Source organism: Prinia subflava, chromosome 16, assembly GCF_021018805.1.
Source record: "Prinia subflava isolate CZ2003 ecotype Zambia chromosome 16, Cam_Psub_1.2, whole genome shotgun sequence".
Taxonomy (NCBI): domain Eukaryota; kingdom Metazoa; phylum Chordata; class Aves; order Passeriformes; family Cisticolidae; genus Prinia; species Prinia subflava.
The window spans coordinates 13,784,096-13,810,194 of record NC_086262.1 but is presented as its reverse complement, the minus strand read 5'-3'; the positions used below and the strand labels follow the sequence as shown (position 1 = coordinate 13,810,194).

The following is a 26,099-nucleotide window of genomic DNA, read 5'->3' as shown; positions in this document are numbered from 1 at the left end:
GTGTGCCCTCCTGCAAGCCTTCATGGCAGTGCAGAGGGCAATTGGGACATAAGAGGGATGTGTTCTACTCTCTTATAATTATTTTCTTTCTTTACTGTTTACTGTAGCCTAAACAAAAAACCACCTTGCATCCTTCTCAGTTTGGAAAACAGATGAAGATTTTCTGTACAAAGTTAGTTTTCCTCCTGCTACTGTAAAAGTCTAAAGACACTTCGTGCTTCCCAGTGCATCACTGCTATCCATTTCCAGAGACAATTTTCTTCAAAATCACTGGACAGTTTTATGGACTGGATGTAATTAAAAGCCCTTGTGCTGTTATGCCTGTTTCCCTTCTCCTATTAGAATCAACTATTTCAGTATAATCGCTATTATGTTGGAGAAGTTTGCAGGCAGCACAGAGAGGAAAAGAAGTGTTTCACATGTGGAAATAGAGTTAAAAAGATGTGTCTGCAGATATAATCACCTTCAAGCTCACTTGTCTGTAGGAATAAAGCAAAAGTCATGGCAGAAGGTGGTAGCAGTGACCCACCCTTAAAAAGAAGCCCAGGGAGTGCTTTGATGCCCTTTTGCTATCAGCACATTGGGACAAGCCCTTGCCTAGCTCCTGATCATCTTACAGCACTCCTCCCTCTTTGGCAGGACAGCTGCTCCAGGGCCCTTCCAAATATTCCTGCTGTCCTACATGGGTGGGGGAAAAGCCAAGCTGAACAGAATATTCTGAGTCAGCTGAAGCTGCTCTCAACTGTTAAGACACTGGATAAGGGAGTTAATTCTTGAATCTCCAGTTTCCTTCACGGATTCACAGCCTCCTTCCTTTGATCATTTCAAATTATCTGAACCAGAAGAATGTTGTGTAAAATGAGAGATTTCACATTCTGCTCGAGTCAGCCGAAGTCGTAACATTTCTCTGATCAGTGAGAGTGTCTGTAAGGCAGGGCTCAGGCAGGACAGTCCTCTCCCTTCTCCAGCTCAGACTTTGATTCTGTGTCAGCAGGACAGTGTCACAGGAGTCTTGTCACAGCACTTTGTTCCACAGCCTTTCCTAAGAGAGGGTTCCAATGAAATATTATTGAGCTCTGACACATCTCAGTCATTCTCTGCTCAAGCCTGTTCCTTGAACAGACATTTTCCTCTCCCTAGGACCATTTCTTTCTAGGTGCCTGATTCCTGATTTACTACGAACATAAAGGGAGAATGGTCTCTATTGCTCTCCAGCTAACAACAGTTGCATTCAATCATCTTGAAAATTGCCGAGCAAGTGCAGAACCCTCTCTGCAAAAGCTCTGTCATCAGTTTTGCCCTGGGAGGCTGAAACACCTCATTGTCGAGCCCATGAGGGACCCTTGCTCCAGGTGCTGCTCAGAGGGTGCTGCTCCATGCCTTGGCCACGGGGGATGTAACAGATGAGGGAACAGAGCAGAGGTGAAATTCCCAGCTGATGCTCTTAATCAGGCAGTTGGATCCTGGAGGAAATGAGTCTGAGCCTGTGTTAATTCTTAGATAACCAGAAGTCTGACCTTTTTCTGTGAAATCCAGCAAATGTCCCACTGACTTCGGGAAGAGCTTTTGAAGAAGTGGGCACAGGCAGGATCTGACTCACCCTGTGGCAGAAACAGCATTGCAGCACCTGGGCACTGTTAATAAGGCTAAAATACCCTGAGCTTTTCCATGCAACAATGTCTCAGTAATGTAAATGATATATCATATATATATATATAGATTAACCTATATATAACCACTGCACAGCCTGTCATTTTATTTTTATACAGGGAGTTTCTGTTGCTTTTAAAGTGAGATATCCATTCTCGTATTACCAAGTTCCAAAGGTAAAAAATAACACATATAACACGTATAACAAATGCAAATATTGCACATATTTTTTTTAATGATACTTGAACACTGAAATTAATCACAGATAGTTGTTGGCCTAAATATTTTAATAATCCTAAAATAAGGCTCATTTTATTTCATTTTGTTCTTTTTTGAGCTGATCTTCTTTTAGAGAAATATATAGAGCAGTCCCTGTGAAGATCAGTTGTACTGAGAAGATTTGTGACAATCTTTTAGTACAAGCATATATGTTCCTCATGAAAGTGTTGTTTTATTTTTTTTTCCTTTGGGTAGGCAGAAATTTTATGCAGGGATGAAAGCAGAGTAGCTACATTTGTGTCTAAATTTGGCTTGCATTTTTACTTATTTATAATATAGACATGCACAATAGTGCCATTGTTTTCTTCTATATTACAGGCAGCTATAAATAAGTAGGGGAATTCACAGGGAAAAAAAAACAACCGAGATTTCCCTTCAGGATATTCCATATGATTAAAAAAGAGCTGAAATTTTGCCCCTGTATTTTTTGCTCTTCTAAACAAGAAGATTTAGTTGTGCCATGAAAATTTGTGACCTCTCTATGGATCAGCTAAAATGTCAGTTATATATACAGTTATAAAATATCAGTTATAGCCCTCTCACCCTGATTATTCCCTCTAGGTGTTCCTGCAGTGCCTGACTTTCCTCTGCCAGGGTGATATCAGGAATAAACTAACCTTCACAAGGTCAGAGACATTCAGTGTGTGAAGTGCTGGGGGACAAAGGGGACATATGTGAGATATAAACCAAAATGGTATCTGCAAATACAGACATTTATTTTGGGCAGCCCTGGCAGGAGCCTGCAAATACCCTCAGTACAAAAGAGGTTAGAGTTTTCAACAGCATAAATAATCCTCTGGACAAGAGACAAAATCATCGCTGTTATCTGGCAAACCTTTATTTTGCAGGGAGTATTCACTTCCTATAGCCTGATTTCCTTATACACCCTAAAACCTACCCACGTGCAAATGCTTCCCATTTCTCATTTCCCTGGTGCTTCACGCACACGGACACTTTAAGCACAGAGATGAATGGAAAGGCTTGAATGGATCATGCAGATCAATGTCTGTCTGAAGAGGTGGCTAAGAGGCAATGGCTCTTCCTGCCGCTCTGAGCTGACCCCGTAAAAATCCGTGTCAGCCAACCCTTGCAGCCGTGAGGGAGCTGCAGCTGAGCTGCCTGCGAGTCTCGCACTGGCAGAGCAGGTGGTTTTGTGGGCTCCGCAGCTCCCACAGCCCCACGGAGCCCTCGGTGTTTGCAGCTGTAACCTCAGGGAGGCCCCACTACCCCGGACTGCCCTATGTAAATGTGGTGTATCCGGCTGTGACCCCAGTCCCGGGGCTGATCTAGCAGAGACAGCAGCGCAGTCCCCGGGTGCTCGGCTCCCTGAAGGGCAGACATCCAGCAGAGAGAGGATATGTGGGCTTCAAGCCTTGGCTCAGCCCTGAAGGATGCAGGAGAAGACAGGGATGCTCCTTTGGAGGTGAGTGGGTACCCCTGAAGGGCAGCACGGGGAATACGAGCTGTGGATGTCCCCAAGTCCTTCCTGCAGCCTTGTCCTCCCATCGACCGTAAGGGGAGGGAGGCAGTGAACATCCTTTTGTTTCTGCCCTTTTGTACAGGCACATGAAAATCTACCCTGTATCCCTTCAGGAGTAACGTATTTCCCAGGAATGGAGAAATTTAGGATGTCTCTGGAACCATGAGATCAGCCATGATAAGATTGCACATAAATATAGCAAATAAACAAACAAGCTCCTTGAGCTCCTTCCTTCCCCCAGCTCTTCCCTTTTTCCTAGCTTTGGAGGCACAATGGATTTCCTGGCGAAGGCGCCGGAGGGGAGGTTTAGCAGGGGGAGCCCCAGGGAGGTGCTCAGCTCCCCCCGGAGCGGGCACCGAGCCCAGCGCAGCCCCCGGGGCAGGGCCGCAGGACCAGCGGGAGCATCCCGGGGTGCGGGGAGAGGAGAGGAGGGAGACGAGAGGAGGGAGAGGAGGGGGCTGCGGGGCGGCCGCGGAGCCTTGGCGTGGGAATAAGAGTGGGCGGGGACGAGTGGAGCGTTTATCCAGCGGCGGCAGGGGGAGCGGTCACTGCCCGGAGCCATGCGGGGCCGGGGGCTGCTCTGCGGCATCGCCCTCTCGCTGCTGCTGCCGCCGCCGCCCTGTGAGTGCGGGGTGCCCGCTCTGGGTGCGAGGTGCCTGCTCTGAGTGGGAGATGCCCGGCCCGGGGCTGCGCGACAGCCCCTGGCCACAGCTCCGGATGCGGGAGCGCCCGGGGAGGGAGGGTGGGAAGATGGATGGGTGAGTGGGTGGGTTGGGTGATCCTGCTGCTTTTCCTACAACCAGCGCAGAGCTCCCTCTCCTCTCCCGCCCGGGCTCGGTGCCGCCTGGCCCCGGGGTGCGGAGGGCCCGGGGATGCTGAGCCGCCCCTCTTGTCTCCGCAGCCGCGGCCGCTGAGGTGCGGCTCCAGCCCGAGGTGGTGATGCCGCGCTGGGCAGCCCCGGGCGGCCCCGGCAGCCCCAAGGTAGGTCACTCCCGACGCTCGGTCTCTGTTTTGTTTGCAGAGCTGCCTTTGCGGGGCAGGGGGATGGCGCGGGTAGCACCTGGCGATGCGAGTTCTGGGTTTGTTAAGCTGCGGGGATGAGCAAGGAGCTGCCACAGCTCCTGCGGATCGCAGGAAAGGCTGTGTGAGCTGGCTGGCGCATCTGGGAGCAGCATTGACCTGTCCTCTGCCGTGCCTTAAACCCTCGATCTGTATCTCTCTGATCTGTGTCTGTGGAAGGGGAGCGGGGCCGTACAATTGGTGGCATTTAGGGAAGAGCAAGAGAAAGGAATCTGCTATAGGATAAGCCCAGAAAGCCATCTGTGTCCTGGACTGCATCAGAATAAGGGTGAGGATTCTGACCCTCTACTCTGGTCAGGTGAGACCCCAGCTACAGTGCTGTGTGTGGGATCCCCAGCACAGGAAAGATCTCGGCCTGCTGGAGCCAGGCCAGGGTTGGGCAGTGAAGATGCTCCAAGAGCTGTAACACCTCTCCTATGAGACTGAGAGAGCTGGGGTTATTCATCCTGGAGAACTCTCTGGAAAGACCTTGTAGCACCTTTCAGCACCAAAAGGAGCTGCAAGAGAGCTGGAGAGGGACTTTTTACAAGGGTGTGCAGTGACAGCACAAGGGAGAATGGCTTTAAGCTGAAAAAGGGCAGGTTTAGATTAGATATTTGGCAGAAATTTCTGATTGTGAGGCACTGGGAGAGGTTGCCCAGAGAAGCTGTGGATGCTCCATCCCTGGATGAGTGCAAGGCCAGGCTGGCTGGGGCTTGGAGCCATCTTTCCTAGTGGAAGGTGTTCCAGCCTGATGGCACAGGGATGGAACAAAATTATCTTTAGGATCCCTTCCAGCCCAAACTATTCTCTGGTTCTGTGAATCCCAGCTGTGAGGGTGCCTCACTAGGTAAGAAAAGCCAGCCAGCAGCTCAGGTGGGTTTGGCTGTGGCTCAGACCCTGTGTTAATACAGATCTCAGCCCTCTGCTGTTCCATGTGATGTGTCTGTAGTCTCCAGACTCTGACCATCACTGAGGTCCAGACAAAATCAAACACACAGCTCAGGATTTTGTTCAGCTTCCCAGGCTCACTGTTGCTGCAGTCAAGAAGTTATTGCAGTTGTGTGGTCAAGAAAAAGGAAAGTCCACAGGGTGTTTTTTACATTGTGAGCAACAAAAAAAAGGAATCTCAGCATTACAGAGACATGCAGTTTTTTTGTTTTTTTTTTTTTTTTTTTTTTTTTTTTTTTTTATGTAGTGGTGTTTATTATAAATTTGGGCATTTATTAATGGGTCTTTTCCATATGATGAGACTTCCTAAAACTTATCATTGTGTTCTATTATGCACAAAACCCCCTACAATGAATCTCTCGCAATCTCAATTATTTTTAAAAATTATTTTTAAAATTATTTTAAAAATGCCCTTGTGATACTGCCTGCAAGTTTTGATCCTGTTATTGATAGTGATGCAAATACATCTGGAGAACATTTCCCCTTCCATAAATTTGCTGGGTCTCAGGGGTCACACTTGGTTTGTTTCAGGCAAGTTCCCGTTGGCTCTGAAATGAGTGTTAGCAAAGCTTATATACAGCTGGGATATTTCATTTACACAGCAATTGATGGACTGAAGCAGTGGGATTACTGAAGGAGAAGAGAGGGTGACATTAGTAATTATGATGCTTGCACAACCTTTGTGAAGGGATTTTATGGTGATGGAGACCCTCAGCTATGAGCAAGGCAACCTTACAGTGCTTTCATGTTAGTGAGTCAAGCACAGACCTACCCTGAGATGAATTGACACCTTGATTTAGTAAAAGAAGCTCTGCCTCTTGCAATTATCCCTTTTTGTATATCCTAAATGTATTAACTTGTTTTGCATCATCTGCGTGGGCCTGATGCCGTGTCCTGGAAACTGAAGGAAGGATGAGCAAATCCCAGAATATGAGCAGGGAGCTGATGAAAAGTGATATTTGTATTTGCTGAAATTGCAAGTGAGCATATCTCTGGGCTGACAGAACATCTCATTCAATCAGCCTTGCTTTCTTATATTAATATGAGCTATTTCTCTTTCTGGGGAATTTGTTCATCTGTTTTCTCTACAAGAAAACATTCAGACTTGGAAAACCCAAGCTGACTTTATGTAGTGGTTCTGCTTTGAGGGAAGTAAAACTGCAGACCTCAGAGCCTCTTCTAGTTACTCCTCTAAAAATCATATTCTATGCTTTGAGTCTCTGGAATGATTTTTTTTTAATGTTGGGGGTGAGTGTGTGCATTTGCCATTGCACTAAGAAATTGGGGTGCATTCTGTCCAAACCAGCAGGCCCTGAAATACTCTCTGTGCAATGGCTGGAGTCTGAAAGCACCCAAGGGTCCCTGTTTGTTCCCTGCCTTTTACTGGCCCTTTCTGGGAGTGAAGGAACCACGTGAAAATCTCTGGAAGAGGCACAATTCCTCTCGTCCTGAAATAGGCTCCTAAAAATGCCTTTCTGCTGCTGCAACAAAGGAAGCTTTGGTTAACTAGCTTGGATATTTGACTCTTCAGCCTCTGGGCAAGCTGGGATGTCCTGTGGTGCTGTGCTACAGCAGAGGGAGGAGCAGGGAGCTCTTCCCATCCGACTGCACCTCCAAACACTCCAGCACCAGGACTTGCTGTCTCTCCTGAGCCCTTTATTCCTCCTGAGACACCAGGTGGTGTCTCTAGCTCAGGTACAGCATCCCAGCAGATGCCTGGCTCTGCGTGGCTGTGCTGTGGGATGCAGCAGCGTGCCCAGAGCAGGGAGCCACTGTGGTGCATCCCTTCCCTTCCCCATCACCCCAGGTCTGAAGCAGGAGGAGTCAAGGGGTGGTTTGAGGTCAGCTGCAATTTCCAGTTTGTATTTGTGGATGTTGTGTTCACAGTGATGATGTGTGAGTAACAGGCACCTCTCTCCTGCACGCAGCACCCACCCCGAGCTGAAGTCACGGTAGAGGCAGAGGGCCAGGAGCTGGTCTTGGAGCTGGAGAAAAACAGGTAAGTGTGCTTGTAACTGCACTGTGATCCCACTTAAATAATGAATAGGGATTACAGTGAGATCAACAGGAAAGCCTCCAGTGACTTCAACAGGGTTTTGATAAAGACAGGATGTGGAAGTCCTTCACTGGATTTCAAGGTTATTCCAAGTCCCCTCAGATGTTAGTTAGCCAAGCAGCACACTATAGCAGAGCTTTGTCAGCAAAAAAAGCCCCAAAAAAACAGATGGTGACCTGGCCCCCAGAGTGTAAACTTATTTTTGCACCATAATTCTTCCTACATTAACTGGAAAATGTTGCTGATATGAAGTTCCCTATTTACCAAATGGCTCAGTGCTTTAGAGTCAGTGTGACTCTAATGAGGATTTCATTTGCTGTGATCCAAAGAGGTCCTGCTCTGCCTCCTAGGAGAAATGACCTGGCAGCTTCAATTCCATTAGTGCCCTTCATGCTAAAGCAGACTGAAAAATTGTTTTTGCATTAGCTGAAATGCAGCCTCCTCTCAGGCATGTGAGAGCAATGCTGAGTGCTGTCATAGGGTGTGATGCATATTGAATTCAGCTGAAGCTGCAGGAGATGAAGGTGGGGAGAAGGATTCTGCTCTGGAGGCCACCCCAGAGCCCCTCTGCCCTGTGAGCACATTAATTTCCAGTAGTGGAATAGCAGCTGGGAATTTAGCTGCAAGAAGCTTGTCTTTGCTCAGCAGTCCACTTGCACTGTTGGTGCTTTATTTATTTTTAAATGGGTTCGAAGATTTATCTATGGGAATACAACCAAACGTTTGTCTGCTAGAATCAGTAGGAATAATAACCTCGGAATAATGACCCTGTTTATATTTTAAATATATTTTATGGACATCCCAACCACAGAGATTGAGGGCTGGGATGAAAGAGTGAAGTATCAGAAGATCTTACTAGTTCTGATGGCAGTGCATAAACCTAAATGATACTCAGGGTGTTTTGGAAGAAAACCAGATTTTTTTTGTCCCTGCCTGCAGTAAAGCCTGAAATGTGATGGCTGATGGAAGATGAGTACCTCCTATGGGGTGTTTTCTGTAAAAAGTCACAAAAGCTACTGAGAGCCCCAGTGCTGCAGAAACTGGGTGCTTTTCACAGGCAGTCATGCACCTGTGTAGAACTAAAAAGAAGCAGCTATAAAATCTGTGTTTTTTAGCATGTTTCAGCTGGGAAAATAAGACCAGGCACCATGAGCACTGCTAAGCCAGCCCTGTGTGGAGGAAGAGCTGCTGCTGACAGCAGTGTCACTGTACCAGGGCTGAACCCAGCCTGGAAGCAGCACAACCCCTGATGCTGCTGGGTTCTCCCTCCAGGACTGCCAGGCCTTGCTGATTCTGCAGTTGCTGTGCAAAGGTGAATATTTCTGGCACAGCAGAACGGGTCCTGGCTGGGCTGCTCCATTTGGGATCCAAGCACAGTGATGTAAGCTCCAGGTGCTCACAGGAGTGGTGCTGTGCTATTTCCAGCACAGAAAACCCTCTGCTGGTGTTAGTAAACAGGGTTATAATAATAGAAGGTTCCTATTGTGTTTATTTCCTGAAATGCATTTTCATTCATTGAGATGTATACACACAGGTTTGGATGTGTGTGTGCACACTTCCACTGCAGGATGGATCTCCTTTACAAGTGCTGATGAAATACAGCAACTGGTTTGGAACTTTTAATTTTTATTTTCTGTGGGAAATGCAGGTGATTCATAGATAGCAGTGCTTCACGTGGGAGTCTTGTCAGGCCCCAAGTCCTTTCTCAAGGAAGGTGATGGTACAATCCCAAATGCAGTAAGTGGAAAGGCTCCACTTCTCAGAGATTGTGGGAGTGCTGAAGGAGTTTGGAAACTTAAATTAAAAGAGGCGTGATGAAGGCCCTGGAAGCCCTGTGTATTTATCAGCACCCACAGAGCACTTTTAAGAGGAGGGAAAGCTCTTGTCCTTGTTGAAGAGTGTGGAAAGGCAGAGCCCAGCCTGGCCCCTCACATTGCCAGCTACCTGTAAGCTCCACGTTGCAGATTTGGATCAAAATGGGCATAAGAAAGCTGCAAGTTCAAGGAAGGTACTTGAGGCTTTTTTAACTAAAATAAGCCTCAGTGTACTGGGCAATTTAATTGCTCCAGTTTAGAGGAGCCTTTGGAAACCAGCTTTGCTGCTGAGGTTGGTGCTGTGCTCCCCCTCTATCCCTGGGCTCAGCACAGGGAGGTGAATGCACCCACCTGGCCCACATTTTACTCTTGTATCCACATCCCAGACTCCCATCATTCAAGGAAAGCTGAATAATTATGCCAATAATTGGCATAATTTGGGTTTGGTTGGGATATGATTTACCCAGTGGTTCCCAAGACTAGAAAGGAGATATGCCAAGCCACTGAATCTGCTTCAGGTGACGTTCCTGGTGGATTAGGCAGCCTATTGCACACTCTTTTTCTGGTAAAATTGCTTTGAAAAGTGAAGGAAGTGTCATAATCTGTACTTTGATAGGGATGCACTAGCTCTGAAAGCAACATTTTAGTTTCAATGTGTGGAAGAAATGTTCACACCATCCAGTTTCATATTCCATATGAAAAGGACATTGTGTTCATCCACAGAGGTGAAATACAGAAATTATTGCATATCTTGCTTCAGAGCTTTGCCCAACCCAGAGTTTTGCAATAAGCTCATCACACATCTGCTTTTGGGCTTCCACTGGATACCATTATTGCATTAGCAGTTAACATAATATTGCATTATTTCCTGTCCAGGAATTTGATAAGAAGTCAGAAAAGCACACTGGAGTTTTAAGCAGAGTTCATGACACACTAACATTTCAGGATAATGACAAAATATATCTCTCAAATGACTCTGGCTTGTTTGAAATGACTCAAATCCATGTCCTGCAGCTGTGGGATTGGAAAGCTCAGAGCTGCACAAACAACAAATATATGGAGAGTTGCCTATAAAGCAGCTTTAAATTTGGCTGGGGCTTAGGAGCGGAAGACTCTGAGTTGCAAACCTTGGATGAAAAGTGACTTTTTTTTTTAAAGGCATTTGCATTTGTTAATAAAAAGCAGCTTTGAGCCAAGCAGGGACAGGCTGAGAGGCTCTCAATGTGTGTGGCAGCACTGCCTGGTGTGAGCCTTTTCTTAGTGAAGAGGAGAGCTCCCATTTGCACAGCAGAAACCTGCATGGAATTCATCTTCTCACCTCAGTGAAGGAAAGGGAGCAAAAAGACCCCTCCTTTCTCCTTTCTCCTTTCTCCTTTCTCCTTTCTCCTTTTCTCCTTTCTCCTTTTCTCCTTTCTCCTTTTCTCCTTTCTCCTTTTCTCCTTTCTCCTTTTCTCCTTTCTCCTTTTCTCCTTTCTCCTTTTCTCCTTTCTCCTTTTCTCCTTTTCTCCTTTCTCCTTTTCTCCTTTCTCCTTTTCTCCTTTCTCCTTTCTCCTCCTCTCTCATAGGAAGAACAGATTTGGGAAATCAGCTGCCAGGGGTATTGGAGGCTTCTCCAGGGGCTGTCCCTGCCTGTGGATGAATCCCTGGGACAGCCTGGGGCTGTTTGTTTCAGCTCCTTGTTCTGGTCCCTGCACAGGGTGGCAGAGCCCCAGTGGAGATGTGCAGGAACTGCCTGAGGATACAGAAAAGGAGAACCAGAGCTCATCTGCTCTGACCCCAGGAGCCAACAGAAAGTTGTTTTTAGGCACTCTGGTAGGGAGCAGTCTCTTTTCCAAGCCCTGCTGGCCCTGCCTGGGGGGGTGACAGGCACTCCCAGCCAGCCTGATGCTCTCAGAGGTGCAGTAAGAGATCTGTGTGTCACTTGTATCCCAGAGTTTCCTGCTTTTTGCACATTTCCAGGGCCTCTCCTACCAGCTGAGTGAGGAAGTTGCTGCCCATTTCCGAGCAGGAAGGATATATGAGATTATTCCAATGATGGGTTACACATCATCCATGTCTAATGGGCTTCCTTCATGGGCAGGGGTTAAGGGTCATGCAAAGGGGGGAGATTGAGTTTATCCTGCTCTACTGTATCTTGGAATCATCAGAAAAACAGGGTGGGACCTGGAAAGCCACAGCTGCTTTTCAGCTTCCTGATTCCCTCAGGATATTCAGTGATTCCTCTGTGTGAGGCAGAGAGAAAGAGACCGGAAAATGAAACCTTTTAAATCTTCTGTGCACTGACTCATTATCAGCCAGTTTTCCATTTATTTCATTTCCTTTTTCCTCTCCGGGCAACCTTTATGGTTCCTATTGGTAAGCCAAGGGTGTGTGTGACAAATCTTGCTTGTGTCCTGTAACATAATTTACACAGTGAATGTCACAGATGATGTGGGTGGGAGAAGGGGATGGAGAGTCTTTAGTCTGTGGTGCTTTCCCAGGCCTCACAAATGGCTTGTTTGGTTCCATCTCAATAGTTGGGAAGCCACTTTTTCCTTCCAAACTGCTGTGTTTACACAATAAACATGTTCTTAGCAAAAGCTCTAGAGGAAGGGAGCTTAAGAGCTCCAGGATTCATCTGGATGGAACTCACCAAGAAAAAAATAATTGGATTTCATTGGTTTTATGAAGTGCCAGGTTTTGACTGCAATATTCCAGAGGCTTGAAATCTCCCATTTCCCACCAGTGGTGGATATGGAAAGCAGGCTGCCTGCTTGTGTTGTCATGAGTCATGTGTTGGTGGTGTTCAAGATGGGGCCACTTCAGGTTTTGATAATGAATTCTGGCTTTAGGGAACATTTAAGTGACTGAGAGGCAAGAGTTCACATTCCCCTTCTTACCCTACTTGGATCCTGTTGAGAGGCAATGGAGTGGAACCACAAATTGTAGATGGAAATCTCATGTCTAAGGTTTCTTGGGAAAATCAATTCCCTCCACCCCCAGATGCTGGCAGCCAGGCTGGACAGATTTATTGTGATTTGAGGAAAGGGACAGGGAAAGAGATGTAAGAGGCTGCAGGCTTCACTTTTCTTGGTCCCATGACTGAAAAATCAATGTCGATGTTTCTCATGAGAGCTTCATGGACCATTTGACTTTTGTTTTTTAGGAGGAAATAAAAACCATGTCCATCTCCTAGATACTGCTGGGTGTTTCTGAGCTGACAGCTGTCCATGCAGACTAGTCCCTCTGTAAATGAACTCAAACAAGGTTGCTGATGGGACCAAATTATTAAAAGTCCTTCTTGCTCTAATTGGTAGGAACATCAGAATGCTGCTGGGGCACTCTGGGTGCCTGTGGGTGATCTCAGGCTGATGCAGCTGAGTGTGTTCATGGCAGCCCTAAGCTCCTCTTAGGCTGGGGCTGACAAGTGATGTTTTACAGCAAAACTGCTCCCATTTATCAGGAAAATAGGGGTGAGGCTCTCTAGAGCAGCTGGGAAATGTGCACTCCTTCAAGAGGACATGCGAGCAGGGCCCAGCTTTCCTTCTGCTGTTTTTGGGAGTGTCTGGGTGTGCCTTGCAGCCCCAGCTGCTTCTCTGCTCCTCAGCAGTGGCCACACGAGCTGGAAGCCACGTCCTTTCCCTGTCCCCAAGTGCCACAGGGGCAGCTGCCTGCAGGGAGAGCCGGGTTTGCCCCTCAGCCCCCCTGTCCTGCTGAGAACCACCTCGTTCATGGGTGAAGAATGTGACCCCTGGCACAGCATGCCAGCAGAGCCAGGCTGCCTGTGCCGGGCAGGGAGCAGCCCAGGGACGAGGGCTCTGTGTCAGACAATGATATCATTGAGAGCCTGGAGGGGAGCAGCCCCAAGCTCCGCAGGACCCGGCTCGGGCCATCTGCACACCGTGGCACAGAGCCACCCTCCCTTCCTTTGGCTCCCTCTCTTGTACTCAACCTGGCTCCCAAGGCTTTCTGGGGAGCAAACCCTGCCAAGAGCAGCCTGTCCCACCCTGAGCTTGGAGGCTGAGCTGGCCCTTGGGGCTCGACTGATCTTGCCGAAAGCTGGTCCCTGTTGGGAAGGTGTGAGGCTCCTCTAGAGCATCCCCAGCGCTCGTGTGCAGCTTGCCCTGGCCCCAAGCTGGCTGCAGCTGCTCTCCAGCTTCAGCAAAGGAGGCTGCTCCCATCCCAAACCAGCTTTTTCTCTGACTTCACCAATTCTTCATCCTGATAGCTCCTCTAATGAGAGGCTCTGTGCTGCCTTTCAGGAAGATGATGTGCTAGCGATCTGCCAGCTGCCTGGCTGGATCTCAGAAGCCTTTCAGTGATGTTATTTTGCATCCAGACTTCTGCAGTTTCAGCATGAGCTGCTGGAAAAGTGGTCACTGAGGCATGTAATGTAACTGAGAAGAAAGAATAAAATTGTGCTGTTTTTCCCAGACTTTCCTTCTCCAGCAAGGAGGTGAACTCTGGGTTCTTCTGGAAGCTTCCATCAGTGCTTTGCAGGGCTGAGCTCCCTTGGAATCAGCTGTTCAGCCTAGCAGGGTTGTTGTCCTGAAATGATGGCAGAGAAGGTTTGGGGGTATGGGTGTTTCCCTGCTGTTTACCCAACAACTGGTACACGTGGGAAAGAGGGTCAAGACTGGCTGATAACTCTGGTGCACTCTTGGTGACAAGAGGGTTTGTTTGCTGTTTATTTACAGTGGTGGAAAGCTTTGTGATTGCTAAAGAAGAGACTTGGTGTGGGAATGAAATCTAACTCAAAATATGACACCAAGGGTCTTGCAAGATGTCCTGTTGTTTTTCCTCTTTCCTCACTGCCCTCCTCACCACACCCTGTGCAATCCCCTGTGATAAACATTGCAATCCCCTGTGATAACCATTTCGGAAGTGCTGCAAGAGCCCCAGGCCCCCCCTGCATTAAGGCTGGGAACTGTCCTCAAAACAGAACTGTCCCAAGCTCAGAGCAAGAAACTGGACTTTTCTAAGGGACCCTGTGGTGTAGAGTAGGAGTAAACTGGTGCAGAGAGGCTTGGAAGTTGCAACATGGAGATGACCCAGGTTTTCATCTGAGCAGCTGCATAAGTGTCCCTAAAAATTCAAGGAAAGCTCCTTGATGCAATCCAGGAAGGGGCTGGAGCCTGAGTGTGAAGTGGGAAGGGATGTGCACTCCCCTGGGGCTGTGTGGCCTCATCCTGTGCCCTGGGCTGTGGGGCTGGGCAGGAGTCTCAGCTCTGAGGAGCCTCCTGGGCAGTGCTGAAGGGGAGATCAAGTGGCTATTCATGGCTAATGCTTTCCAAGAATAAAGGAGCAGGAGGAAAACACAAGCGTGCTTGTTTGGGAAGGAAACAAGCAGGCTGTGCAAAGCCTCAGCTGCTGGAAATCCATGGGCTGGTCTGGCTTTAATAGCACAGGGCAGATCCCTCTGCTTCACTGCCTGCCCCTGACACAGACCAGACACCTGCCAGAACACTGCTCAAGGCAATTTCTTGCTACTTAATGCAATCTCTTGATTAAATATTTGTTTCTTGAACCCTTGCTGAGGAGGCTGCTGCAATCAGGGAGATGAAGGGAATTGTGTTCTTTGGGATGTTGCTTATCTTAGGCTCACAGACCTGGGATAGCTAAGGCAGCAACCTTTCCTTCTGATCCCTGACAGCATCTGGTGATGGGAATTTACACATCAGAAAGACACAAAATGGGCTTTTCTGGGCTATGCTGAAGTTTAAAGGTGGAGATAAAAGCGGCAATTTGTGGCACTTTGGTGGCCTGACAGCACCGTGGGGTTGCTGCAGGAGTGTGTTTCATCAACAGGGCATGTTCTGTGATCCTTCTCCAGATTTTTGCAAGACAAGCTATTGTTTTTAAAAACTGCTTTAAACCTACATTTTATGGCTGCTGAGATGGACACAGGATATGACCCTTCTTGGTTTGGCCCAGATTTGGACTTGCTGTACTTTTTACATCACTGTTTAGCAAATGCAGATGTTTAAAAAGAAGGAGAAGGCTGTTTCCTCTGGAACAAAATCAAAATGCTTTCTATTCAGTGCACAGGAGCTCCTTTTATAGACTTTTGGTCTGATCCTGGGTTGAAGACAGGGAGAATATTGTGTACATGGGGATGACATGAACAAATTCAAATTGGGGAATCAGCATTTTCCTGAAACAAAGATGTGAACCAGCTTCTGGGCAGCAGTTGAAATGCAGATACAGATTGATTTATGATTGTACTCAGATTTGGACAGTGGAGACTGTCTGGGTTTGAGCTGAGGACTCACACCAGCACCCAGATGTGTCCTGAACTGACCTGTGTTGTGTTTGCTATGCTGGACTTGGTGTTTTGAATTTAATCTGAATATATCTGGGGCATAATTTGGCAATAGAAAGAAACTGCACAGAGACTTGTACCCATTAAGGGTCAGTGATTAGGTTGGGATGCTGGGTCTTTAAAAGCCCTCATGTAAAAATTGAGTTGTTCACTTGCAGCTGTTGGAATTGGATCTTGGTGCTTAATTGAACTCAGGGACAGGCTCTCTGTTATTGTTTTAATTTAATAAATGGCTTGAAAGAGCACTTAGATGGGTTGTGGGGCTCTTCCAGGAGTGGATGTGTTCTGTGAGAGGTGCTCAGCTCCTGCCAGGGCAGTGGGGAGATGGAAATGGCAAGGCCAGATGTGCTCCCCCCTTCTGAGCCTGTGCACGGGTAGCACAGCCCATGGTGGTGGTCCTGCCATGGATCCCAGGGCCCCTGGGCCACGAGGAGCTGCCACTGCTCCCTGAACAAGAGCGTGGCAGGAGGGGCAGGCTGAGAGCAGAGACAGAGCACAGCTGGGTTCCTGTGGATCCCCGTCTCTCACCTGCCCTCTCAGGTGGTTTCACACTGTGGGTAGAAAGCAGTGACTGCCCCAAATCCACAGCAGTGGTTCACAGCAGCAGGAATATCTACACTGACTTCAGAAAGAGCTGGATCTAGCTGGTTTTTCAGCACCCCTAAGAAGCAGCAATCCAGATCAAAAGAAAGGTGTTAACATCTTGATTTTTAAATTTACTTTTCTTTCACCCCCTCCACTGTGTCTGCAGGAACCTCTTTGCCCCAGGCTACACGGAGACCCACTACAGCCAGACTGGGCAAGCCCAGAGCACCCCCCTGACCCACACGGTGAGTGCAGAGACCCCTCCCTCCTGTGCCTGCTTGGGACACCAGGCTGTGCTTAGAGAGGCAGGTGAACCTCTTCCTCCTAAGCCTTTTCCTTTTTTTTTTTTTTTTTTTTTTTTTTTTTTTTTTTTTTTTTGAGAGCACAGATCCCCACTGCTTTAAGTTAAAGGGGAGGGCACTCCAGCTTTCTGATCTGGGAGGTTCCAGTGGGAAAGCTGCTCCATCCCCCAAAAATGGTAAAAACATCTTTCTGTTTTGCCTGAGCTCTGCTGTGAGAGCCAAGGTCAGCTGCCAGCATTGCTCCCCTCTCTCTGGGTGCTGGGGAATTGTTTATTCCTCACACTGCTCACCCTCTTGCTTTTAGTTTTGCCACCAAAGGACCTTCCCAGCTTTTGGGGAAAACAGCCCCTAAAAGCCATCTCCTGCTCATAACAACCCCATAAAGCACTGACCTCACCCAGGCTTGGCTGGCTGTGCTTCAGCAGCACAAAGATGTGCATTGGTCACAAAGCAAAAATTAGAGATAAAATCCCCATGAGATCATCTTTCCTACTGCTGCCCCGGGGTGAGGGGAAGGGATATCGTGAATATGTTGGCGTTTCTGCCCCAAAGCCTCCTTGTCCCAGCCAGAGGCTGCCTTTGTCTGAGAGCGGGGCTTCCCCGCTGCCCACGGTGTCACATCCCTGACCCGGGGCCGGCTGCCAGCGATGGGCAGCCCCTGTTACAGGCACAAAGCTTTGGCTCTGCCCCAGCGCTGCAGCCATCCCAGTCCTTTCCTTGGGGATTCAAAGCTCCCAAGTTTTGCTGGCATCAAGGCGCTGTTTGATGCTCCGCACACGAGCAGCCCCAGGGCCCAATTTCGCTGCGGAGTCACGGAGATGCGGCGGTGATAATCAGCTGCCAAATGCAGCGGGAAGGGAGCAATTACCGGAGTGCCAGCGATGCCTTTAAATATAACACACACAGCCGTGTCCATGGCATTTCTGCAGCGCCAACCCTGCCTCCCTCTGCCTTGCAGGAGCACTGCTTTTACCACGGGGCCGTGCGCGGCTGGGAGCGCTCCAGCGTCGCGCTCAGCACCTGCCGAGGGCTGCGGTGAGTGCGGTGGGGTGCGGGAACCGGGGGATGTCCCCGGGGATGTCCCTGGGGATGTCCCTGGGGATGTCCCTGGGAATGTCCCTGGAATTCCTCTGCTCAGGTGCTGCCACCTCAGCTCTGCTCCCAGCAGCCTGGCTGCCCTGTTTCTCTCCAGAGTGGATGGAACAGCTCTCAAAAGCCACCCAGCCTGGGCATAAAAAGGGGCATGCTGGAGAAAATGCAGAAATTGGGGTGTCATTAGCATCCATGGCCTAACCAGCTGCAGGCCCCTGTGTGCTGCCGTGTGGAGTGGTGCAATTACTGAGTTTAGTTTGAGTCCACTGCAGCAAAAGGCTCCTCCTGTCAGTGGGTCAGGGCTGCATCTGTCACAGGACACACCACGTCCCAGCCCAGTGCTCTGCACTTGTGCAGAGATCTTCTCCCAGTCTCTCACAGCCGGCGATTTTCTGTGTGTTTGGGGGCAGCCTCTTCAATTCTGAGCTCCCTCCTGGGTTGTGAGCCCTGCTCTCTTCTTTCTCCCCAAGTGGTGCCAGGGCTGTGTGTGTGAAACATTTCTTTTGGGAGTAATGGAGACTTTGGCTGGAAAAGGGGGTCTGTATCCTCAGCCAGGAGTAAATGAAGGAGTTTGTTGTGACCAAGGAGTGCATTCATTTACACCAGCTCAGAGTTTGTTTCCAAAACATCACACGGGCTTTATTGACATTAGTGGTCATCTGCTCCGGAGCCCGGCTGGGAGCTGTGCTGATGGGACTGGCTCCAGCCAGGAAACAGCCCCTGCCAAAGCAAACCTGAGACATCTCAGGGAGTGTAGCACAGGCCAAAGGGCCCAGGGAGATAAACAGGACAGTGCAGACACCTGTGGCTTGCAATAAATTCTCCAAAAGGAAAAGCAGTCACAGGTGTGCCGTGCTTCTGTCAGCCTGTGTTTTCCTGGGCTCTGCTTTCCAGCTCCAGAGGGACAGAGGTGTTCAGTGTGCCTGTACAGAGGGTTCCTGCAGCCCTGAGCTGGCATTGTCTGCTGGCAACTCCTTGGTATCTTTTCCTCACTGCTGGGGAGGCGCAGGAGCTGAGCACACGTGGCTGTTCTCACTCTGAGCATGCACAGGGTGGGTGGTGCCCATCAAGCCACACATCTTCTAGAGGGCACCACACACAGATTTCCAGCTCCTCTGGCTCTTAGATGCTCATCGAGAAAACCAGAACCATCTCAGTATGTGCAGGACCCAGAGAGAATTCTGCTTTTCCTGTTGACAAACAAAGTCTTCACATTTTTCAGGTCAAGTCTGTTAAAGGTAAATTTCTTCTGTTAGTAGAAAAGCTTCCTAAAGAAAGAGCTGTAAGTTAAACTTCTCAGGTTGCAGCACATGCTCCAGCAGCCCGCCAATGTCTGAGGCCCACTGAATGGATTTTAATATATGGAAGCTCAAGGATTTCCCCCTCTGAACTCAAAATATTCCCACCCTTTTTATTAATGAACTGACTGGCCTGGTAAGGGTAAGTGCCTTGCCAGAGTCAGATGGGAGCTCAGCAGCAGCAGCAGCAGGATTTGTCTCCAGTTGCTGTGATAGTAATTAACTTCCTTTTTATTGCTTCCCATTTCAACAGAGGACTTATCGTTCTGAGCAGCAATTCCAGTTACATCTTGGAGCCAGCTCCTGACAGCCCAGAGCAGCACTTGATTTACAGGGTGGACAACCTGAGGCTGCAGAGAGGAGCCTGTGGCTACCAGGGCACTGTGGATGCAGCTGAAGATTGGCTCAGGGACTTCACAACTGGGATGAAATCACCAGGCCAGAGGGTGAGGGGGCTCAGCCTGAGTCTGTGCATGATGCTCCAAATATCCCACCTGCTCCCAGCCCTGCTGTTCTCTGGGAGCATAGCTGAGAAAGTGAAATGGAAGAGGATATTTCAGAGGGCTTGTAACAAGCTGATTGGGGAACAGTGGCTCCAGCAGGGAAATGAGTGAGTGTTGGGGGCTGTGGTGGGCTGTAGCTGCTCCTTCATCAGATACAGGAACAAAAGATGGGCTGAGGACAAGCCTGTGGGCACTTGCTGGAGCTGTACTGACCTTGGCTGATGTAAATCAATCACATTTGGAGGTCCCTGTGTGTGATGGGGTGGGGTGAATGGCCAGTGAGAAACAAACTGGGAAAAATGACCTGTAAAAATGTTTTGTGAAGAGTTTATTGGGAATATTGGGGGTTAACCCAATAACCTGTGTGGCTGCTGCTGCAGGTAAAACGGGACACTCTGCAGGCTACAAAGTACGTGGAGCTCCTGCTGGTGGCTGATTATGCAGAGGTAAGAAATGGGATTTTTGTACCCAAGAGCACAGAGCTTCCACCTGCAGCATCTCCTGGGGCTCAGCAAGTTTTCTCTTGCAATCCCAAAGGCTCTCAGCAGACAGGGAGAGCTGTCTTGGTCACTTTGGTCCTGGCAGCCACCTTTGGCCCAGGGAGAGATGAAGATTTGGATGAGGGCTGAGGGTCAGTCCTGGTCAGTTCTCCCAGGGTAGCAGTGGTCGGTCCTAGTGATGGCTGGGAGAGTCTGCCTTCAGAATAGGGAAATTTGGGGGTTTCCAGGAGTGATGTGCTTCTAACTGCAGTACACTTAATCTCTAGAGAAGATAACCATGATTATGCTCTGCTCTGAGCTGCTAGCAGATATATAAATACACATTTTTAAGGCTCCAGATCACAGAGTAGGTCTGGGAGAAGCCAAGTGAAGTCAGCAATCCCTCCCCCATCCCCAGCCTGGACAGCAGGCCAGACACACTGACAGTGCAAACCACACAGGGCTGGACTGAGTGTTTAATCTCCAGCACAGACGGGAGCCAGCCTGGTCCTATCCATAATTTACAACCTGAAACTCCAGTAGGGAAAACCACACAGTGCTCTGGGCTGTAATTTATTCTGAACAAAGCTGAAGAGGCAGAACCTATTTTGGTTTCTCTGTTAGGCAGCAGGACACCAGGGAAACTGAGAAAACACATAATGCCCAGGAACTGCCAGATGTTGTTCCCCATTTGATCAGACAAACTGGGACAGAGTCTCATGGTGTTGTTAACTGCCCTTTGCTGTGTCCCTCATTAGAAAAAAGTCCTGGGTTTTGTCATCTGTTAAACAAAAATCTGAACATCTTGCCACTTTAACTCTTTGAACCAAACAGTTTGCTGTAATTAACTCATTAATTGCCAGGTGGTCTAAATAGGCAAATTGGTTGGATGAGTGAGATGTGATGAGAGCTCCAGCAGCCTTGACCTCAGCTATGAAGTCCTGTTATCACACATTTTCCCTGGCACATTTGGCAGTTCTTTGTCAGCCCCTGGCGCTGGGGGCACCGGTAAGTTTGGGTTGCTGCACTGTTTCACCACTGCCATGGGGTGCCAGGGATAAATTCTGAATATATATGTACAGGTGAGCCTAAAAGTCAGATGTGCAGTGCAGGGAGACCTCACTTCATAGCTACCTTCTTATTTCCAGAATAATGTGGCTTGTTTTAGCACCTTTCAGCTCTTTGTGGTTGCCTTTGTGCTGCCTGACGTGTTCATTTTGTTCAGTTTCAGAAACATCGCTTCAGCATCGAAGAAACCAGGCATAAATTAGTGGAGGCTGCTAATTACGTAGATAAGGTGAGACTGGTGTGTGTGAAAGGAGGGAAGCAAGGCCCAGATCATGAAATATGAGAACTAATTGGGCCAGAGGAAGGTTGGCTTTTTGGGAGAGAGAGAAATGTTTTGGCAGTTCTCCCCAGTGGCTTAGGGAGAGCAGCTGCCAAACCATTGTGTTGTTCCAAATCCAGAACAGGACGGGGGAATCTCCATTCCCTACCTTGGAGCCAGCATGAGCATCTTGTGTTTTACTACAGCTCTGTAAAAACTGCTACCCAAGTAATGCTTTTTGAAAAGGGACTGAGGTGTTCACTTGAAATGGTGGGAAGCAGAGAAGGAGGGAGCCTTCAGAAGTCATCCCTGCAGTGATATCTGGTGCTGCTGAAGTAAAACTTCCTTGGTTTCAGATTCACTTCCTTTCTGCTCCACTTAAACTCCTTCTACCACTCACTTCACCCTGCTACCCATGAATGCTCCTCCTGTTTGTACTTGACATGGGCAGAAGATTATTTCCTTGCTCCTTTCAGGAATCTTGAAATATTGGAAGATGAAATATGATGTCAGTCTCCAGTCTTTGTTTCTTCAGATTATGCCTTTGCTATTCATTCAAAAATGAAAGTTCAATGTCTCTATTTCAGTCAAGTTTAGATTTTTGGGTGGTTGCACTTTTCTGTGTGCAGAGCTCAGCACTAAGCTGAAATGCATTTCCAGAGGAAGAATCTTCTCTGGACATGTGGATCTCTAGCAGCAATTAGCAGTATACATTCAAGATTTAAAACACAGTAGTACAACTTTGTGGTGCTCATTTTATCATCTTTTCTTTTCTGTATCTTAGTTTTACAGGGCCTTGAATATCCGGATTGCTTTGGTGGGGCTGGAGATCTGGAATTATGGGGATAAGTGTGATGTAACAGAGAACCCTTACTCCACCCTCAAGTCCTTTCTGGCCTGGAGCAGCAAAGAGAGGCTGCACAGAAAACACGATAATGCCCAGCTAATCACGTAAGCTCATTTCTCCCCTTCTGACAAGTGGGTTGGGTGGATTTAAGTCAGTTTGTGCCATGATGGCCTTTGTGGAAAGCATTCATCACTAACCCATCCCACTGAAACAGAGCCCTGGTGCTGGGAGCCAGCTGATGATGGCCTGTGGCTGATGGGCCACTGATCCCACCAGGGCCAGTAGCCTGGCCAGCAGTGCAGATGGCATTGGAAGAAAAAATTGCAGCAGCTCTCAGATCTCCTCACCTTTTCCAAGGAAATTCATCCACCAGGATGAGTCAGAGGAGCTGGAGGGCTGAAATGCAGAGATACAATGCCTTTTCCCTTGTTTTCTTTGGTTGGGTTTTTTTCCCTTTAATATTACTGTATTTCCTCTCCATCTGGTCGTGTCCTGAACACAATTTCCAGGGCTCCCATTTCAAAGGTGCTGTCAGGGTGGTGCAGAATTCCAGCTCAGAGGCAGGAGCAGAGCGTGGCTGCATCTCAGAGGTGTTACCTACTACCCTCTCAAGTCCCCAGATCCCAAAGGACAAATATCAGGCTTATAGTAAAATAAGTATTCACAAACAGTACTCAGCTAAGGATCCAGAAATAGTCTTCTCTGTGCTTGTTGCAAAGCTCAGCAGGAGCACTTTTTGGAACCAAACCATTCCAATAAATAGGATTGTCTGGCTGGCCCATAAAACAGAGTAGCCGTCCAAGATAAACAGACCTTAAGGCTTTGTAGCTCTGCTATGGTGTCCTGCACTGGAGGACACTACAAAGACAGTGTGTCCCCCTGACACTGTGTAAGAGCTGTGCACTGCAGGGTGCATTTCTCTACCTGCCTCCTCCAGTGCCTCAGTGCCATTTCATGATTTTCTGGTTGATTTTAGGGGAGTGCCCTTCAAAGGTACCACAGTGGGCTTGGCTCCCGTGATGGCCATGTGCTCTGATTTCCAGTCAGGAGGTGTAAACATGGTAAGTAATTGCCAATACCCAATAAAAAGCTTCTTGCCAGCAGTGAATACATGGGATAGATGCCTCCTAAAGCCCAGAGAGAAAATATTTCTTGTGAAGCTCTCCACTCACCTACTTACAGGCAGGAATACCTTCAGTAGATATTTTCTACATGTACAAATGAGAATTTCCCCTCACCCCACTGACCCAGAGGTGCACAGGACAGGCACAGGTAAAATGCTGACGTGCCTCTTTGACCTTGCACAGGACCACTCTGATAATGCCATTGGTGTTGCTGCTACCCTTGCCCACGAGATGGGACACAATTTTGGCATGAATCACGATGCTGCTGGCTGCTGCACCACCCCTGCAGCAGATGGGGGCTGCATCATGGCCTCTGCAACTGGGTGAGTTCATCTTGCATGGGCTCAGGGAGGAATGCAGAGGGCTTTGGTTCAAGAGCCTTGGTGGAGTAAGAACTAGAAAGGTAGAGTGAAAGTGGGTTTGTTGCTGCCTGCTGGAGTCAGTGTTTATAGACAAAAAGTTGCTGGACAAACCCTGGGTTATGGAGCAGTAGCAATTTGCTAATTCCCAAGGAACTGATTCCTGCCTGAGACTGGTCGTGGGTAATGGCAGGATTTAAAAGTGGAACTCTGAACTGTGTGGCAAAAGAAAAATTTACCTGTTCCCTTTTCTCCATTTAACAAGAAAGAAGTCTTTGAGAGAAAGGGGAAGCAAGAGTGGCTGTAGAAGTTCATAGGAATTCAACATTTTGTTTTGGATGAGGAAACAAAACTGTCTACAATGCCAGATTAACATATACACTTAAAGCCACAGTCACCATTTTCTCAAGCCTTCCTCTATTTGAACAGAATTTTTTAAAATAGGCATCTTCTTTCATGTGCATGATTTTCTCCAAAATCATTTGAATGAGAAGTGAAAGCACAGCGGCACGCAAGCGAGCACACAACGTCCACACACAGCCACGCATGGAGTGCACAGGTATTGTAGCAACAGAAATTAATAATTCATGCCACAAAAAATATTCATGTTCTTCAAAATGAGGTGGTAGATAGGAAAAATTAAGTATTATTTTTAGCAGTTAGGCTCACAGGCAGTTATTGACAGGCTGAGTGCTGGATTCTCAGGCTTGTTCAAGCAGTTAGGAATAAGCCACAGCTCCAGGACTGAGGAGGAGAGGAGAGGACAGCAATGCCTGTCAGCAATCACAGTCAAACTGTGTAACTCACATATTTTGATTGTAAAAATATGTAACTCAACATATTTTGATTCTATAAAGTTTATTTTGTAAGGCAATTAAATTACTAAACCATCTTGCAGTGCAGTCTCACCTTGTCTTCAAGCGTAGTGCAGGCACAGGAAATCACAATCTGCTTTAGCACAGCTCCAAGGATTTCTCCAGAGAGACCTGTGTCCTTTGGAGCTTGTCAGGATTTGCATGTGCTCCTTTTTGCTTCTCTAAACCATTGCCCAGACCTGTCTTCATGTTTTTCTACCCTGTCTGTATTCAGGCATCCATTCCCCAAGGTGTTCAATCAGTGCAACAGACAGGAGCTGGAGAAGTATCTGCAGTCTGGTGGAGGGATGTGTCTCTCCAACATGCCAGACACCAAAAGAATGTATGGTGGAGGGAAATGTGGAAATGGCTACTTGGAAGAGGGAGAGGAGTGTGACTGTGGAGAGGTGGAGGTAACAATTGTTCAGATCCAGCCATCTGGGGTTTAGTGGGACACAATTTTCTTTATTATGTATTTTGCAAATACGGTTTTGTGATCTGTAATCAGCTTTTTCTTTGTGCAGGAAACAAAAATATCTTCCCTGTATGTAAATGTAAGTCAAGATTCTAAAATATTACATCTGACTTAACAGTGTATGGTACAATCCACCCCAGAACTCAGGGATGGTGAGGTCCAGGGCTGAACAGAGGTGATTAAAACTTTGTTTAAAAAGGAGAGGAAAAAGTGATTTTAGGTCACAGAATCACAGATTCATTAAGGTTGGAAAAGACCTCCAAGATCATCAAGTCCAACCTGCGACCCATCCCCACCTTGTCAACTGAACCACAGGACTGAATGCCACATCCAGTCATTTCCTGAACACCTCCAGGGACAGTGACTCCACCACCTCCCTGGGCAGCCCATCCCCATGCCTAACAACCCTTTCAGTGAAAAAAAAATCTTCCAGAAGTTGCAGTTTCATATATAAATTCACTTTACCTATGGCTCTGTTCCTGTTAAGGATGGGGCTTCTCTCAGCATGGTATCTCACTTCTGCAAATCCACCCTGTGCCTCAGAAGAGAAAAGGGAGCTGGGCCAGCAGCCCAGGCTCTCCAGATGTGATGAGCACGAGCAGTCGTATCCCATCAGAGGGTGGCTGTGCAGTGCTGGATTTCAGCTGGCGTGGGAGGAGGGTGTTTGTGTGTGAGAACACCTCAGTGCCAGCCTCAGCTCTGCCCTGTGACCCTGCTGCACCTCTCTGTCTTGCAGGACTGCAGAAACCCCTGCTGTGACCCCAGGACCTGCTCCCTCAGACCTGGTGCTGAGTGTGCCCACGGCAGCTGCTGCCACCAGTGCAAGGTGGGGCCTCTGGGTTTCCTGGGAGGGAATAACAGGGGTGCAAGTGTGAGGCTGAAAACTGGAGGGGAAGGGCAGAAAACACAACCAAACATGGAGTTTAACTCCTCGCCTGGTTTGATTTTTCTTTAGGTGCAACAGCCATGAGTGTAATCAAACTAGTGGGGTCCTTTCTTCTGGCTGATTAAATTGACTCCTGTGGTGTCTTAAGATGAGCTGTGAATGCTGCTGGAGTGAAGTCACACTGCCTCTCTTAAACACTAAATCAGAGCTGATATTTCTCTCCCTTGGCTCTGGAAGGAATCTGGACAGAGCTCTTGGAGCAAACGCTTCCTCGAGGGGTTAGGCTGGATGCTGTGTTTGCTCTGAGCTCTCTTTTCTGAGGTGCAGCTGAATTCCTTTAGCTCAGGTGTTTGCTGAAGAACTGATGGCAAAGAGTAT

The 26,099-nt window shown here is 48.1% G+C and overlaps 1 protein-coding gene across 3 annotated transcripts in view; it reads left to right on the top strand.

Moving 5' to 3' along the window:
* Nucleotides 1-3,020: 3,020 nt before the first annotated feature.
* ADAM19 (ADAM metallopeptidase domain 19) overlaps nt 3,021-26,099 on the top strand; it is a 33,214-nt gene continuing 10,135 nt past the window's right edge. The window contains exons 1-13 of one of the 3 annotated variants that reach the window (XM_063413472.1): nt 3,021-3,352; nt 4,311-4,390; nt 7,348-7,418; nt 16,342-16,420; nt 17,436-17,512; nt 19,121-19,313; nt 19,751-19,816; nt 21,075-21,146; nt 21,961-22,127; nt 23,000-23,084; nt 23,331-23,470; nt 24,596-24,773; nt 25,572-25,661. In XM_063413472.1, coding sequence (XP_063269542.1) covers nt 4,349-4,390; nt 7,348-7,418; nt 16,342-16,420; nt 17,436-17,512; nt 19,121-19,313; nt 19,751-19,816; nt 21,075-21,146; nt 21,961-22,127; nt 23,000-23,084; nt 23,331-23,470; nt 24,596-24,773; nt 25,572-25,661 — 1,260 coding nt within the window. In that variant the 5' untranslated portion in view covers nt 3,021-3,352; nt 4,311-4,348. Of the gene's footprint in view, nt 3,353-3,666; nt 3,821-3,891; nt 4,031-4,310; nt 4,391-7,347; nt 7,419-16,341; nt 16,421-17,435; nt 17,513-19,120; nt 19,314-19,750; nt 19,817-21,074; nt 21,147-21,960; nt 22,128-22,999; nt 23,085-23,330; nt 23,471-24,595; nt 24,774-25,571; nt 25,662-26,099 lie in introns of those variants that run through there. The other 2 variants (XM_063413470.1, XM_063413471.1) reach the window with 2 other exon arrangements.